This window comes from Anabas testudineus, chromosome 2, assembly GCF_900324465.2.
Source record: "Anabas testudineus chromosome 2, fAnaTes1.2, whole genome shotgun sequence".
In the NCBI taxonomy this organism is placed as follows: domain Eukaryota; kingdom Metazoa; phylum Chordata; class Actinopteri; order Anabantiformes; family Anabantidae; genus Anabas; species Anabas testudineus.
Window position 1 is genome coordinate 23,498,872 of NC_046611.1, and position 16,671 is coordinate 23,515,542.

At 40.1% G+C, this 16,671-nt stretch overlaps 2 protein-coding genes and 1 non-coding gene across 4 annotated transcripts; all 3 read left to right on the plus strand.

Annotated features, from left to right (window-relative positions):
• Window positions 1-368: 368 nt before the first annotated feature.
• Window positions 369-6,948, plus strand: gars1 (glycyl-tRNA synthetase 1). The gene is made up of 17 exons (XM_026363821.2): window positions 369-660; window positions 1,083-1,184; window positions 1,707-1,809; window positions 1,898-2,039; window positions 2,383-2,471; window positions 2,938-3,014; window positions 3,103-3,248; window positions 3,332-3,481; window positions 3,568-3,730; window positions 4,104-4,268; window positions 4,355-4,462; window positions 4,579-4,724; window positions 4,821-4,906; window positions 5,014-5,123; window positions 5,868-5,961; window positions 6,068-6,258; window positions 6,461-6,948. The coding sequence occupies exons 1-17, from the start codon at window positions 409-411 to the stop codon at window positions 6,584-6,586; spliced, it is 2,250 nt and encodes a 749-aa protein (XP_026219606.1). The 5' UTR covers window positions 369-408; the 3' UTR covers window positions 6,587-6,948.
• Window positions 2,178-2,311, plus strand: LOC113164951. Its single transcript, XR_003299057.1, has one exon. It is a non-coding gene; the product is annotated as a small nucleolar RNA SNORA84 (small nucleolar RNA).
• Window positions 6,949-10,121: 3,173 nt separating the features above from the next.
• Window positions 10,122-16,436, plus strand: hhatlb (hedgehog acyltransferase like, b). 2 transcript variants are annotated; one of them, XM_026361515.1, is made up of 12 exons: window positions 10,122-10,401; window positions 11,986-12,105; window positions 13,011-13,078; window positions 13,184-13,297; window positions 13,535-13,729; window positions 13,836-14,045; window positions 14,429-14,600; window positions 14,757-14,901; window positions 14,998-15,033; window positions 15,120-15,321; window positions 15,407-15,548; window positions 15,639-16,436. In XM_026361515.1, exons 2-12 carry the CDS (start codon window positions 12,000-12,002, stop codon window positions 15,842-15,844), a joined length of 1,596 nt encoding a protein of 531 aa, XP_026217300.1. In that variant the 5' UTR covers window positions 10,122-10,401; window positions 11,986-11,999; the 3' UTR covers window positions 15,845-16,436. The 2 variants fall into 2 exon arrangements, with proteins under 2 accessions (XP_026217300.1, XP_026217301.1); XM_026361516.1 differs by lacking the exons at window positions 10,122-10,401; window positions 11,986-12,105; window positions 13,011-13,078 and having other exon boundaries at window positions 13,216-13,297; window positions 13,540-13,729.
• The last annotated feature ends 235 nt before the right edge of the window (window positions 16,437-16,671 follow it).

Here is a 16,671-nt window from a genome sequence, read left to right on the forward strand (position 1 = left end):
ACCAAATAAACTGATCTGGGTGTAACAGAAAGAAAGAGTTGTCTAGAAAAATCAGTGTTTTCATAAACACACGTGTCTGCATGAATCCACACGATGTACTTCAGGATTTGCAGAGGAAAATAAAAATAGACTTTATTTTTTTTCTTTATTTAAAAATGACGTATTCCATTAGTTTTAACACCCACTTGCCATGAATGCACCACACAGTGATTTTTATTTATTTATTTGTTGTTTATTAATGTTTGAGATCGCATGTTAGATTTCCTCTCCACGTCGTGATGAATCTGCGGAGACGCGCTCCTCCTCCTCCTCCTCCGACTGTGGAGCGAAAGTGCCTCCGCCGGAGCGGATGCTGAGTTTACGTGTTCCCGGAGATTTCATCATTCTCCTCTCACATTACGGTGGCCCATGCTTCTTCGTAGCGCAGCATCGGCACTGCTGAGGACCAGCGCCGAGATTCCCACCCTCTTCCCGGTGTCCACGGTCCGGTTTGTTCGGCAGTCGCTCCGCCACCCGCCCAGAAACAGACCTTTTTCAACGTCGGTCCGTTTGTGTAAGAAGAAGAAGAAAAGCCTGTGGTTGCAATTCGCGGAAGGACAAACCATGGACGGCAACATCGAAGAGATTCTCGCCCCTTTGAGGCTCGCAGTCAAAGAACAGGTGACACTAACATATCCCTTAGTCCCAGTCGACTTGGACTGAAGAGGTTGTTCACGGTTAGACTTGTTTTTATGGCTTCACACGGACACTCTCGGCGTGTTAGCTTGACAGGCTAACCGGCTAACGTGACCGGCTGCTCACGACGCTGATAATGAATGGGGACAGCCATTGCTTGCTAGCTGCTAACAGCTAGCTGCTAGCTGCTAGCAGCTAGCTGACAGTCATGTCTGCACCCTTTGCCACGTTTCATTGCATTGCTGCTGCAGACATTTGTGAGCAGGGTGGGGTTAAGTGTTTAGGCCAAGTTAATGCTACTTCTGTTAAAATCACACAGTGGGCTAATGGTTTTGTAAACATGGACAATTTTCAGGTGAATTGCAGGATTTTCTTTGTGGAGGTCTCAAGCCAGCTCTCTGTTTTAGGGGGACTTGGTTCGCCAGATGAAACAGGATGGTGTCCCTGATGTGGATATTACTAAAGCTGTGGCAGAACTGAAGGCAAGGAAGAGAACTCTGGAGGCCAAGGTAAAATCAAATCAAATTAAAGTCCAGCTTAACTGTATTTAATAAAATGTTACTGTAGTGTTTGTGAGTCAGATGTAATGCAGTTCAGCTGAGCCTGACACCTGTGTGTTGGTGAATTGAAACATATAAATTATTATTTTTAAAGGTTTGTTATGGCGCTGTGCTGCAAATATTGATGGGGTTTTCATGTCAATCCACCACGATGATACCATGGGTGACTGAGATGGCAAATCTCATTAGAGCGTGTAGACAGTTTGAGTAAACTACTGCAAAAAAATTACATGTAACAGTATAATATGAGCTTTACTGGCTTGTGCCGTGTGACTGAACGTCTAAACCCATAATGATGCCTGAGCCAACGGCCTTTACTAATTAAAAACTATATGACATGGTTGAAATCCACAAAAGCTAGTAAGTGTAAGTTCTATTTTCCAAAAGCTGAACCAGATCATACTATAAAGCAACCCAGTTTCTTTGTATCTTGACAGGAAAAAATAGCTGTAAACATAATTTTCATTGCAGGAACTGGCACTACAACCCAAAGATGATATCGTTGATAGAACCAGGATGGAGGATACCCTCAAGAGGCGATTCTTCTACGATCAGGCCTTTGCCATCTATGGAGGTGAGGTCAGCGGCTAACGCACAAGTGCGTGCACAAACATATACATGGTCTTCAAGCACTCCGTCACCATGCAGTGATGCTCCCACAGGTGTGAGTGGTCTGTATGATTTCGGCCCTGTGGGCTGTGCCCTGAAGAACAACATCCTGCAGGCGTGGAGGCAGCACTTTATCCAAGAGGAGCAGATCCTGGAGATCGACTGCACCATGCTTACCCCTGAGCCCGTCCTCAAGTAGGTGCTCTGTAATGCTTTTGTTGCAGATAAAGTGCAAACTGTTACTGCTAATTACACCAAAAATCATTACCTGTGTCTATTCTCTGTGGGTGTTTATTATATAGTTTTTGGTCATTGCTTATGCATGAAGAGCCTGCCTGGTGGTTCCTAGAGTCAGCTACAAAGTGCTGAACTGTGGGTTTTTATTAACAGGCGTATAGTGATTCTGCAATTTTATGCATGGAAGCTGCCATATAGCAGCCTTCCATAGCCCGGTTGCAGAGACATTTTTGATTGGAGTCAAATGTTCATTTTCTTTTGTGATGAATCTGATTTCTTGTTTGTTAAATTGTTTCACCAGGACGTCAGGACATGTGGACAAATTTGCTGACTACATGGTGAAAGATGTCAAGAATGGGGAATGCTTCAGGGCTGACCACCTTCTCAAAGGTAAGTGCCTGTTTGACTATATTTAGAAACTTGGCTTCCACTGCTGTGTAAACTAAAGATTAGTCACAGCCGCAGACGTCTTTGTAAGTTTTTCATCTGTATTATTCATGGGATTCTGCAGAGGGAGGCATGGACGCGGTCCACACGTGCTGTCAGTGGCTGCTGCTGCTGGTTGGCTGGGCTCTAGAGTATCACGGTTGTGCCTGAGGGAGAATGGAAGTGGCTGGACCAGCAGAAATTACACAGGGCTTTCATAGCAATACAAGCTGCTAGGATCACAGTGACTGGATCTGTGCCAAAAGGCTGCCGGGAAATTTCAGATAAAATGGGAATGCGTCTCACTGAAAGCTTTAGTGACAAATGTTCCCCGATGCTAAAACATATGATGTAATGTAACTCTACAGTGTTGTATGTAAAATGACAGCAGATTTAGTCTAAAACGACTAAATACTCTTCTGACCTGCAGCCCATCTCCAAAAGCTGATGTCTGATAAGAAGTGTGCGGCAGAGAAGAAGGCTGAGATGGAGGAAGTCATCACTCAGGTCAGTGTTGACTGAACGAAAATAAAGAATACTTGTTACTGACAAAGCTACAAATGATTTTCTTGACTTTGTGTAATCTTATTTTCAGATGGACAACTACACCCAGCAAGAGTTGACTGATCTCTTTGTGAAATACAACGTTAAGTCACCAACCACAGGAAATGACCTGACCGCTCCCATCTCCTTCAACTTGATGTTTCAGACATCCATTGGACCAGGGGGGAGTATGCCAGGGTAAATTACTCTAAAAAATTGTTCTCGCTGATGCTGTCGAATGTACATAACTGTTGGGTAATCACTCAACTCTTAATCTGCAGCTATTTGAGGCCTGAAACAGCTCAGGGAATCTTCCTTAACTTCAAGCGTCTTTTGGAGTTTAACCAGGGAAAACTGCCCTTTGCTGCTGCTCAGATCGGAAACTCCTTCAGGAACGAAATCTCTCCTCGCTCTGGGCTCATTCGTGTTAGGTGAATAATCGCTAAACCCTTATTGTACCCATTATTACTCTTCACACTTCATTAATTTAACGTGAATATAACCACTCTCCACACAGAGAGTTCACCATGGCTGAGATTGAGCATTTCGTGGACCCAAATGAGAAGGTTCACCCTAGATTCTCCAATGTAGCCAACCTGGATATCATCTTGTACTCCTCCAAGGCCCAGACCAGCGGGCAGTCTGCACAGATCATGAGGCTTGGAGATGCTGTGGAGCAGGTGGGTTTGTAACCAAGCATGTAGAGATGTTCTTGTGCCATTAACATACATTTATTTTAGAACTACAATTCCTCTTCTGCGACAAGAAGATTAAATTTTTAACATCAAAATAAAAAATAAAAAAATAATGTGCCTACTTCAGCACTGACATTTAAAAAAAAAAAAAAAAAAAGGACAAAGGCAACTGTTGTTGACTGTAATCTTCAATCTTACTTTTACATGATGTTTTTGTTACATTTAACTAAAAACATAATCTAATAAAACAAAGTTAATTTTGGTAAAATATGGTTTGATTACGCAACACAGTTTGGGCAAAAGTTTATGTTCAGAATTAGAGAGTTTTGCGCTTATTGTTGCCTTCTGTCTCTTTCAGGGAGTGATCAACAACTCCGTCCTGGGATATTTCATCGGGAGGATCTACCTCTACCTTACTAAAGTTGGTATTGCCAAAGACAAGCTTCGTTTCCGACAGCACATGGACAATGAGATGGCTCACTACGCCTGTGACTGCTGGGACGCTGAAGCAAAAACCTCCTACGTATGTCCCTTACAGTGTTTCCTTAAGGCTTATAGGCTTCATATGTGTAATTTCATATGAGGGACTTACACTGATGTCTCTTACAGGGCTGGATTGAAATTGTAGGGTGTGCCGACCGGTCTTGCTATGATCTGAAATGCCATGCACGAGCTACAAAGGTCCCTCTGGTTGCAGAGAAGCATCTTAAAGAACCCATATCCTTAAAACTGCAGCAGTGCTGAACACTATAAAAATATCCTGAAACATCCAGGAAACTTTTATTCTCTCACTTTCACTTATTCTTCAGCCATTCTCCTTAATTTCTCCACACAAAGTTGTAAATGTCGTCCAGTTTGAGCCCAACAAGGGAGCCATTGGGAAGGCATACAAGAAGGATGCCAAGATAGCCATGGAGTATCTGTCCGTGTGCGACGAATGCTACATTACTGAACAAGAGCAGCTGCTTAATGAGTCTGGGTGAGTGCTGCTAAGTACAGGGCTGTATGGCCATCTAATAAAAACAATAGTTTTGCAATTTCCAAAGCAGTGAGTATGTTTAATTCCACTTTACAGAGAGTTCACCATTGAGACAGAAGGCAAGACGTTCAAACTCACAAAGGACATGGTCAGTGTGAAGCGGTTCCAGAAGACTCTGCACGGTGAGATTGACGTATTATAGATGTAATGTTGGAAGAAACACTAAGTTGATGTTGGGAGAAACTGACAACTTCCATAACACACATCTGTTTGTCTTTGTTGCCCACAGTGGAGGAAGTTGTTCCAAATGTAATCGAGCCTTCCTTTGGCATCGGTAGGATCATGTATACCATCTTCGAGCACACATTCCACATTCGAGAAGGTGACGAACAAAGAACGGTAAGCACGACATGCTGATCAATATTACCAAGTGCCATTGTGTACCGGGCGTGGGGGATAAGATTTTATGTAGTCATATTGTTGTTGTCCTCCTACACTCTTACTGACAGTTTACTACCTGTTCTTAACATTGATTTAATAAACATCTGTGTTTTGCTTTGTGTACTGTAAGAGCTGTGGTGAATGTCCATCTTGATGTTAATGGCGATAGACATATGGACACAACAAGTTGGACATAAGGAAGTTACAAATGCTATTTTAGAGTACAACCCTGATCTGCTCATAATTACTGTGCCAGCTCACACAACTTTTACCATTTTACCTCCAGTTCTTCTGCAGAACTTATTTTCCTGCCCTATGTTGTAAAACTGAATGAGGCCAAATTTTTATAGTCGGAATAAATTAATAAATTATATTGTGAGTTTGGCCCTAAGGAAGTTCAAACATTGTTAAAATGTGAGTATGATGTTTGCTTTATGTTTATTATGTGGCTTATTGACTTTGAAGATGAGCAGTTGCTCTGCAGCTGTCAGTGTCACTGAAATTGAAATAGTGGCTGAGTCAGTGAGTCTGACCATACATAGTAGATCAAAGCTGGAAAATATAGTCGGTATTGTCATTATGTGGCAACTCACGGAAGCAAGTACTGCTATCACTCTCTCCTTTAAACACTGTTGTTGCATTTTACATGGAAAGCAGTAATTAAAGTTTGCTGGTTGCCTGTGTGTTTTTCCCTTTTCAAAGTATTTCAGCTTCCCTGCTACTGTAGCTCCATACAAATGTTCCGTCCTGCCTCTGAGTCAAAACCAGGAATTCATGCCCTTTGTAAAGGAGTTATGTAAGTACCTACACTGAAATATCATAGGCTATATTCTATTTATTTCTGAAGAGGAGAAATGTTCTACATCGTTGGTAAATGTCTTTTCTCTCCCCGTCCTTCTTAGCTGAGGCATTGACCAAAAATGGAGTCTCTCACAAAGTTGATGACTCATCAGGATCCATTGGAAGGCGCTATGCCAGGACGGATGAGATTGGAGTGGCGTTTGGCATCACCATCGACTTTGACACTGTGAACAAGACGCCTCACACAGCCACTCTGAGAGACCGAGACTCAATGAGGCAGATCAGGGCCGAGGTACGTACATAAATACTTATACACTGTGTCGTTGGGATATGTAGGTGTGCTCTGTGTTAAGGGGAATGATGATAAGCTGAACGGCTCTTATAAATGATTCTCTCTCACTTCAGAAGTGTTTTCACTACACACAGCAGTGCTTCAGTTGTAATTACACACACCATTTAACACAATCAAGTAAACTCTGTATCTCCCTCCTCAGGTCAGTGAGTTGCCTGTGATTGTTCGGGATTTGGCCAGTGGTACGGTGACCTGGGCAGAAGTAGAGAGCAAGTACCCAGTCTTTGAAGGACAGGAGACCAGCAAGAAGGAAACAATCGAAGAGTAAATCCGGCTCATCTGGCACTCGCCCCATGACAACACACAGACTTGTTCCGTATGCGTCACCAGGAGGAATATTGCAACTGTATAGTGGTGCACCGAGCGCTTCCTGTGTTCTACACCACTGCAATCACTAAAAATGTCATGTATTCATCATATCTAACAGTTGTGGAAAAGCTTGCACAGGACTGTTGTTTCTTTTGATGAGCAACATTTCATCCATGTATGACCATGTTTTAAAAGGGAGAAAATGTAATCAGGTTTCTGGTGGAAGGAGGCTTCCACCATTCCACTTTTCCGGCAAATTGGAGTAAGATATTTAACAATTTCAATAAAAATGGCCAGCACTTACTGGACATGGACATAAAACTTTGTTTTCAATCAAGTTTCCAGTGCTGTGGATTCTGTCCGAGGTATACAGAAGAGAGTCTGCAGTCAAAACCACATAGCTCAGTTCAAATATCCCAAAATATATTTCTTTTTAAATATTAAATATAATATCTTTTCTAAGCTCAGGTTAAAATCAGCATCTGCTTGTTTCCACTAACATTAGAAAAAATAAGATGAGACATCAAAATATGTCAAGAAATGGTCTTAAATTTTAGCATCAACTGTAATTCAGTCTGTTTAAAAGAGAACTAGAGTTAAAGCCTGGGCTGATAATTTAAATGTTTGGGAAATGTGCGCTGCTGTTATTTTATGTACCCTGGAATACATAGTAATAGTATGAACTAATGTATGATCGAACTATAGCTGCTGTGTTTTACTGTGAGTGCTTATTTCATCCACTAGATTTATTATTTATGGTAATACAAGCCAGTCTCCTGCTGGTTGAATGAAGCTGTCAAAGTTTGAACATTAATTTATAGAAAAACATGTTTCTGTTGTGAGAAACTAACAGAACTGATTTACTTGATAGTCAAATGTTTTTTGCAGTAGTTATATAGATTCTTTAACCAGTGTTTTTATTAACTTTTAAAGATAACATTTCTGACTTATTGCCTGATGCCAAGGCTGCGGACTAATAACTGGGAATAAGTGAACAAACGACTCACAGCTGGTAGGACAAATGTTCATACAAAATGTATGAACTGAACCTTAAAAGTAGTAGTTTAGTTTTGCTCACATCATGACGCAAGTAAATTTAGTCTTATTTTGTCTCATGCTGGAAGAACTGTGTGCCCACAGTCAAAGGGGTGTGCGTGTTAGTAGCCTATTCAGGAGATATACCCACCCGCCACAATATGGGGAGCTGTATTTTCCCAATTTAAAGTTGGACAAAAAGCGCCACCATTCAAACAGTTATGTCTTTATGGCAGTATAAAGATCAGTAAGAGCTTCATGATGCATGATGATGTAAATCCTGTGAAGATGGAAGAAGTGCTGGTTCCTTTAAGGATGGCAGTGAGGGAACAGGTGAGTTGTTAGACCAGGTAACACACCGGCTTTACGTTTCCACAGTGCAGGGTTGTTTTTTCTTGAGGGTTCACTGTTTAATATGATTTTACATCTCCAATTCTACCATCTATTATTGACCTGCTGTAGAAGTTCTTGATCGTCGTTGCTACAGTTTTGCAGTCTGTGATCACTGAAACATAAAATGGTTTAGTTCAACTTGAGGTGAAACGTTCCAAAGATTAGAATAACCTCAGACTCAACCTGATTATTTGTCTTTTTTCCTTTCCAGTTTTCTGTAGAACTAGTTTTAAAATGTCCTCAGTGCATAGTTAGAGGCAGAGGTGTGGTCAAGATCATAGGAGACTGGTTTTTCAGATCTTCCTTAAGGTGGAGTTGGTCTGTTGTCTGTTTTATACGAACATAACTTAGATTAACTTAGAGACGGGTTTAGAAAACCAGTTTTAAGTGCTGATGAGAGAGTTTCATACAAAGGTAAATTTAAATCTATGTATTCATTATGGGACTTTGGGGCATTGAAAGCTCTCTAAACAAGTTTATTATTTATTGAACCTTCTTGGCTGTTTCTTTTTAAATCTTTATTCTACCTATGGGTGGGTGACTGATAAACTGTTCACACGCTGTCCCTCACATTCAGGAGCACAATCATATCTGGAGGAAATGCCGACACCTGCTGGTAGAGAAGGGATCATCCAATGCTTTGCTTTGCTTTGCTACTCTCTTTGTTTTAGATGGATAACTACGCTCAACAGGAGCTGGCTGATCTCTTTGTGAAATACAACATTAAATCTCCCTTCACAGGAAGTGACCTCACCCCTCCCATGTTTCATACGTCCATCGGGACCTGGAGGGCAACATGCCTGGGTACTGATCAGGATGTCTCTCATGGAAAAAAAAGTGCTGTATTGAAGTGGTACAACTTATTGTTTCTGTGCAGCTATCTGAGGCCTGAAGCAGCTCAGGGCGTGTTCCTCAACTACCTGTATGAGATTAAAGTGGGACTGTCCGAAGATGACGTGTGTTTCCGCCAGCACATGGAAAACAAGATGGCTCACTACGCATGTGACTGCTGGGAATCCAAAACCTCCAATGGAAATCATTGTTCCTTTATCCTCTCCTCTAAGTTGCAGCGGCAGTTGAAAACACTAGAACCAAATCGACTTGTTCCACTCGCACTGATTGTTTCTCTCTCTCAGGGCTGGATTGAGATTGTGGGCTGTGCTGATTGCTGCTGCTATGACCTCTCGTGTCGCTCTAGAGACACCAAAGTCCCTCCAGTAGCTGAAAAGCCTTTGAACCAACCCATATCCTTCTGCACTGTCCAAGTCCACCACTTAGTCTATTACAGTTTTAAGCACAGTAGTACTGATACTGTGAAAGTGGATACATCATCCACTGTATGCTGAGTATCCCGGTTAACAAATAAACTTCTCACTGTGTAGACATGGATCCAGTGCTTTTATACAGTTTGTTGGACTGCTTTGGGTTTCCAGCTGCGATCATACCTGTCAACTTCACTCGTGTATTTTGTGATGTCGTCACTAGTTGGTGTCATTACAGAGCCTGTCGTTCATTGTAGAATTTGAGGCATGAACGTTTGGCCACAGCTCAAAATTGCAACAGGCTTAGACACTCCCAAAACAGATCTGGCAACCAGGAATATGGAAAATAGCAACGATAGAAAACAGGGAGGAGGTCTTTTAATTTGACAATATTAAATAAGTACACCAACTTTCTAAAAGCAAGTCATATTAAGTGAAACACCGACATGCGTGCAATCAATGCTGTATATTGTCAAAGTGTCGTTGCTACTTTATAAAAGTCCTGCTTTTGTTATAAATAGTTTTTTACAGTTATACATTATAGTTGATGAACAAAGACTCTATTCAACATAAGTTGGATCTGCAACATGTCGACTTTAATTGCAGTTGGTTATCCCTGTACTGCATCATTTACTAAGGTAGAATAAGTTGTAACATGCCAAGATTAAAGACCCTAATAGACCTGCACAGCTTATAACCCATTATCCTGAGAGTCCTCCTGTTCCGCCCCCTCTGTGTCAGTGGTCAAAGTATAAATACATCATATCACCTTTAACTGGTGGCAGCTCCCTCTCAGGGAGTCAGTGGGACCTGCAGCCCACCCTGTGCTCTTTAGATACGCAGTAGATGTAGTTTACGTTTTCTTACATGTCTTTTTTAACACTTGTAAACATTTGAATGTGTTTTCTCCTTTTGAGCAAATTGCTAGTTTAGTTTTAGAGCAAGTTCTTCAGGCTCACAGCTGCTGCGTTCAAGGTCAGTATCACAACAGGTGCTACGGAGGACAAACCGAAGTGCATGACCGTGTGGCATTTGGACAGCAGGCATCTCAAGAAGGCAGCAGAAAACACAGACAGATTTAAATGTAGGTAATTGTTTATTTCATTCAGTGTGGAAGCTGTTGTTTGGCGAACCTGAACAATTCTACGGTACAAAGCAAATGATTGTTTGACAGTGTTCAGCATGCACACTGACAAAAGTTCACAGGAGAGAAGTTGTTCGGTTAAAAATAGCAGCTTCACTTAGTATCTCTGAATTCTAATCAGTGACAACTGATCAACAACCATTTGACCTCCTCTGTTCTTCTATTGATTATTGTGTCAAGAACGTTAGGCAGATAAAACTCCTGCTGTAAATATCAAAGACTTTCATCACATTGTTGTACATTAAACAAAGTGTAAATGTTGTCAGAATGAGCTGTATCTCCAACAGCTACTATACGGAAATGTTGCTTGCATATAATACATACTGTACACACTGAAGATACAGTGGACACATTGTATTTTTATTATTATTGTTGTTGTTGATATTATTATTATTATTATCTTTTGCTGCTTTTATTTAATCAAAAAGTTGCAGATGGATCACTTTTACATTTCAGTGTAAACATCCAATTAAGGTTCCTAAGTTTTTCTTGCCAGTGTGATACATTAACCATGTAATCTAAGTCATGTAATACAGTCTCTGCAAGGAGCCATTCATTTTTTACCCCTAATACAAATTTTGATACTAATACTTACTTTTGTTTGCTTTCAATGCAAACACAAATTCAACTAAATTATACTTCAATTTAAATTAATTACCAACACATAACATATATATATTTTTTACCATTACTATTAATAATTTAAAGAAAAATATATTAATACTTCTACCACCACTAAAAGTAATGTCCCAATGTACTGTAAAAATGGAATTACTGGCTGAAGTTGTCTTACGTACTCTAAAAAGTAAACAACTCAACACTTATCTGTAGTGGAGTACTAAAAAAAGTAATCCAATACAAATAGAAGCATAATTTCAAGTTCATTGTGAAGTATATGTTCTAAATATAGTTAGATAAATATCTAGTATGTTAAAAAAAGTACTAGAATAAGAAAACATTGTATTCTCTCTCTGTACATGCTGTTGATATTATTCTGTTGCTAACATACAGTAAATGTGTTTGACAAATATGCAAACTGCATGTATTTCACACCTAGAGGTACCAGTTACTTTGACATATTTTAATATGTTCATAAAACATTGTGGTTGATTAAACTTTCAAATTACTTTTGCTACTTTCTGCCTCTAATAAAATGTCAGGGAGATACAATACTTTACAGCTAAAAGAGAACTACATTTAAAATCAATAATTATTGACGAGTTGTGGTTTATTTTTAGTTACAGCTGGAACAGATAATCTCTCATACAAACACTGAAGTGACATTGTCTCACTTTCCTTTTTAATTTTAGGCTTATAGCTGTAGTTTCAGGACAGTCCTCTCTCCAGAGGTGTACAGTGATTTAGAGGGTGTGATCAGTTCGCATAACTCCTACCTTTTTTAAATATAGGCAAAACCTGATGGGCTGTGATGTGTTGTTTCAGAGGTTAAACATGTTTAAACATAGTTAGCCATGTTTAACCTGTTCAGACTAAGAGTTGATTGGTTTAATGTTGTGTGTTCAGGAGTTTATGTCACCATGGGAGTTAAAGCTGCACTTCCAAAGTATGAGATTTACTTCTACAACGTGGTGCTGTGTCTGGCCATGTGCTGGGCCACCAGCTGGATCTTTGAGGTGTCCAGTTGTGAGTATGAACAAGTAACACACACACACACACACACACACACACACACAGGTGGAAAGTATTAAAACAGTAGTATCGCAGTCTCGTTGAAGTAGTCCTCTAAAGAGTAAAAATTTAAATTAAAGTTTACGTTTTTAAAAATATCTAAAGTTTATTAAGGGCGTATGTGACCTATACGACAAAAAGTTCATCTAGCAGCTTCTACTATGAATAGCTTATGCATGGCCGCATATGAATTAAGCAGTGTGTTGATGGTGTCAGTGATATGCGGATGTACATAGATGCTATAAAAAAGCACAAATGCTGTTGTTTAATTGAACCAAATCCTATCTTTACCATGAATTTAGATTTAAAACAAACATTAATTATTGACTGTGCCATAGTTCAGTACAGGATCAGGTAACTCTGGAATTTTTGTCAATACAAACGTAGACGTAGAGTAATAAATGATCACAACATGTCATGGATCCTTTGGTTGAGACAGACTATAAGTTGTATGTTACGTCTCCAGTAGTACAATCCTATACATGAAGCACAATGCTAGATACAGAGCAGAGCCTCTGTGTGTGTGTGTGTGTGTGTGTGTGTGTGTGTGTGTGTGTGTGTGTGTGTGTGTGTGTGTGTGTGTGTGTGTGTGTGTGTGTGAACTATGCAGGCCATGCAGAGATCGGGTGTCAGTATTAATATCACAGAGCAGAAGAAGAAAATAGGCCCTGTGACAACCAAGCATATTGTTAGTTTCAGTGTCACATCTGCTTACATGCATACATAAAACACTCTAATAATAATAATAAGAGGAAAATGTTAAATTATGTGGCTAAGCTGCTGAATTTTGATTATTGTGCTGCAGTAATTAAGGCTACTCTTTTTTTACGCTCTGTATTTCTCATCTTTTCTTATTGTAGCCAATGCAAACAGAAAGACATTCAAAACCAGCGTGAAACCGGGATGGCACTACTTTGGGAGGAAAATGGTGGGAGAGCATTCAGAGTTTATCAAAACACATTTAATGGAGGATCTTGATCCCTACATGCTTTACATGGTTTCCAACTTCCCTTTTTCTTCTCCATTCTTACAGGACAGAGCTGATTTTGAGTGGATGATGTGGTTTTCCACATTCAGAGATCACATCCTGTTTGCTCTGTCTGGTCACGTGCTGTTCGCCAAGATCTGCTCCATGCTGGCTCCACAGGTGCATCTGATGAACTGATTTACTGTTAAACTGCTGTTGGGAGAGTAATAGTAACTATTCAGTCGCATTATGATAACTACAAATGAAGTTTAGTGTCTCTGACTGTTTTGTTCTTGTGTTCTGAATGCTTGGTAAGATGACTTAGATGGATGAGTATCCTTTTTGAAAGCCTGTCTGTCTGTCATTCCTATGAGGTGTAACTCGGTCACGTAGCAACGCTGCGTTTCTCTCCCACAGTACAGGTCTCTGGTGTACATGGTGTATGGGCTGCTGGCTGTATGGACCAGCATGGGCTGGACCTATGTCACCCTCATCCTATCTCACTGCATCCTGCTCTACAGCATCTCCTTAGTGAAAATCCGCTGGCTGTGCTTTGTCACTGGGCTTTGTACCCTCTCTATGTTCAAGTGTGAACCCTTTTTGTCATGGCAGGTAAACCACTGCCTCTGAATTAGAAGTAATGTATTTTTTTAATGTAAATATAAGAAAGTAGTATTGTACACTATTTCTATTTTATGTCTTTTTTCTTTCTCTTTAGGCTGGTTTTGTTGAAGGTGACTTTGAGCTGCGTCACGTTCTCTTCTATGGAGGTTGTGGGTTTACGATCATGCGCTGTATGAGCTTTGCTCTGGAGAACTGTGAAAGGAAAGATGGAAACTACAACATCCTGGAGCTGCTCAAGTACAATTTCTACCTCCCCTTCTTCTATTTTGGGCCCATCATGACCTTTGATAAATTTTATGTTCAAGTAAGTTAAACTAGGGTCTAATTTTTTTTTGTTCAAGTTATGCAGTTGCTCAAGCGTTGCTAGTTTGGTATATCACCATTTAAACTGGTTTCTAAACATTTTTTTATTAGACTTAGAAGAAGAACATGAGAATTAAATAAAACTTTACAATATATTTAAGTTTTCTGCTTTCCTGTGATCTTCTCTTGACTCCTGGACTCTCCCTGGAGTCTAATCATGGTATTCATGCTGTATTCATGTATAGATAGACACAGGAGTCTTAGAGCATCCACACAAATGACATATGTTGATCTGTTGAGCATCGATAACAAAATCCTTTCATGAGCTCTAATACAGTAATGTCAAGGTTAGAGCTTCTGGTTTATGTCTTTTGCCCCCTGCAGGTCAACAAGTCAGACCTGACCAGGAAAGAGTGGGAGATGTGGAATATCAGAGTGGAGGGTCTGATCCAGCTGGGAGTCATCATTGTGGTGGATATCCTCTTTCATTTCATGTACATCCTCACCATCCCTACTGACATTAAGCTGATGAAGCATCTCTCTGACTGGGCTCTAGGTTTGTGCTGCTTCACTGCAACTCCTGCTTTTTAATGCTGTACTGCTAATTACATCACATTTTGGACAGTTGTTTGCACATGTAGTTATACTTTATTGAATTAAATGAAGTAACAATACAGGGATTAAACAACTAAAGTGACTGCCTTGTTTCCAGTTGGCCTAGCCTACTTTAACTTGGTGTATGACTGGGTGAAAGCAGCTGTCATGTTTGGAGTCATCAATACTGTAGCCAGACTGGATCATCTGGACCCTCCCAAGCCACCAAAATGTATCACTATGCTCTATGTGTTTGCTGAAACGTGAGTTGTGTTCACACAGCTTGATCACATTCATTCATTACACTTGGTATCAATTTGTAAAATGAAATTAAATGTTGGCTTTTGCGTTCGTTTTAGGCACTTCGACAGAGGAATCAATGACTGGCTGTGCAAGTGAGTGTCTCAGAATTTAAAGTCTTAATTAATTATTATTAATCAGGTTGAATTTAGAGGTTCTAAAACTGTGGCATTTCCTGCAGGTATGTTTATGATCACCTGGGTGGAAAGCATAACGATGTTGTAGAGGAGCTGGTTGCTACACTGTGCACCTTTGGCGTCACCATCCTATGGCTGGGACCCTGCCAAGTGGTGCTGGTCTGGGCTTTCTTTAACTGTTTTGGGCTCAACTTTGAGCTGTGGACTGCAAAGCTTTCCTCCAGGGAACCGTTTGCTTCTTTTGAGGTCGGTCAGTGCAGATTATTACTACTATTATTGTAAAAGAAAAAAAAAAAAGGTTTGTGTTAATTTAAAAATGTTCTATTTATAGATTGCATTGACAGAAGCAATGTCCCGTCGAATCAGAGCTGTCTTTAATACGTTCAACTTCTGGTGCATTGTGTTGTACAACGTCCTCGCCTTAAACAGTTTGGATTTTGCCAAGTTGGTCGCCAAACGGCTGCTTCTCAAAGGTGATTTATTATGTTATAGTTGACAGGGGTCTTTTTTTTTTTTTACCAGCTCTAGTAATAATTAAGTTGTGTTTTTTGTTAATTTCCCAGGCTTCCCTATAACCACCATCATCGTCATGTTTGTGACCTACTGCCTGATTCAAGTGATTAAGGAGCGAGAGAGGAGACAGGCCATGATCGATGATCCTGATCCTCCTGCCTCACCTCCAAATGCCACAACCAGCCCGACCTGCACCGCAGCTGCACCTGCTGATTCTCACCCAGTTACAGATCCCAGCAAGGAAAAAGCAGAATAGATATTTAATGTTAACCTCATGACATAAATTACTCAAGAGTGGAGCAGCCACAGTATTATTGTAAGTTTAGATTTTATAATGCTGCTCTACTTCTGCTGATTTTAAAAACATCACTAACTATAAATGTTCACCATAATTTAACTGTATTTATACATAAAAAGGGGAAAATAGACCCTAATGAAAGATGATCAGTGAGATTTGATGTATAATGCTATGTAATGTAAATTACATCTGTACATTGTCAAAAAAGGAAGAAGGTAAACTGAGTATCGACGCTGTGGAGAAATGAAAAGTAAATTTAAACATCTGCTATTACTGCTGCAAATGTTTGTTCAATGAGTTACATCTTAAATCATATTACAGACTAAGGCAAGGATAATCATTGTGTGATATGCTCATCCCACTGGCAGGGTCTTTGTGATCGAGCTGTTTGAATATGACTGGATTTTTTTCACCGTGTGTTGCGTCCTGTCGTTTGGGCTGTGAGATATTTCTGTAACATCGCATCAGCAGATTAAATTCTGCTTGATGCCACCACACTGGAAACAATTTTAACACTGTGCAGTGGAACAGCTACTGTCATACACACATATATACCACTAACAGTTTAATAAAAGCTATTTAGTGACATTAAAAATGAGACATTGTCTTATTTTTAGGACACATTGGCATGATTACTGTGTGTCTGTGAAGCACATTGGTGCTTCTCGCTTCTCTACGTAATCTGGCTACAGTAAGTACAAATTAAGCTAATCCAAAACTAATTCAACAATAATGCAGTATATTTCATAACTTTCTGAATACCACGCCCAGGTTTTACTGAAGAT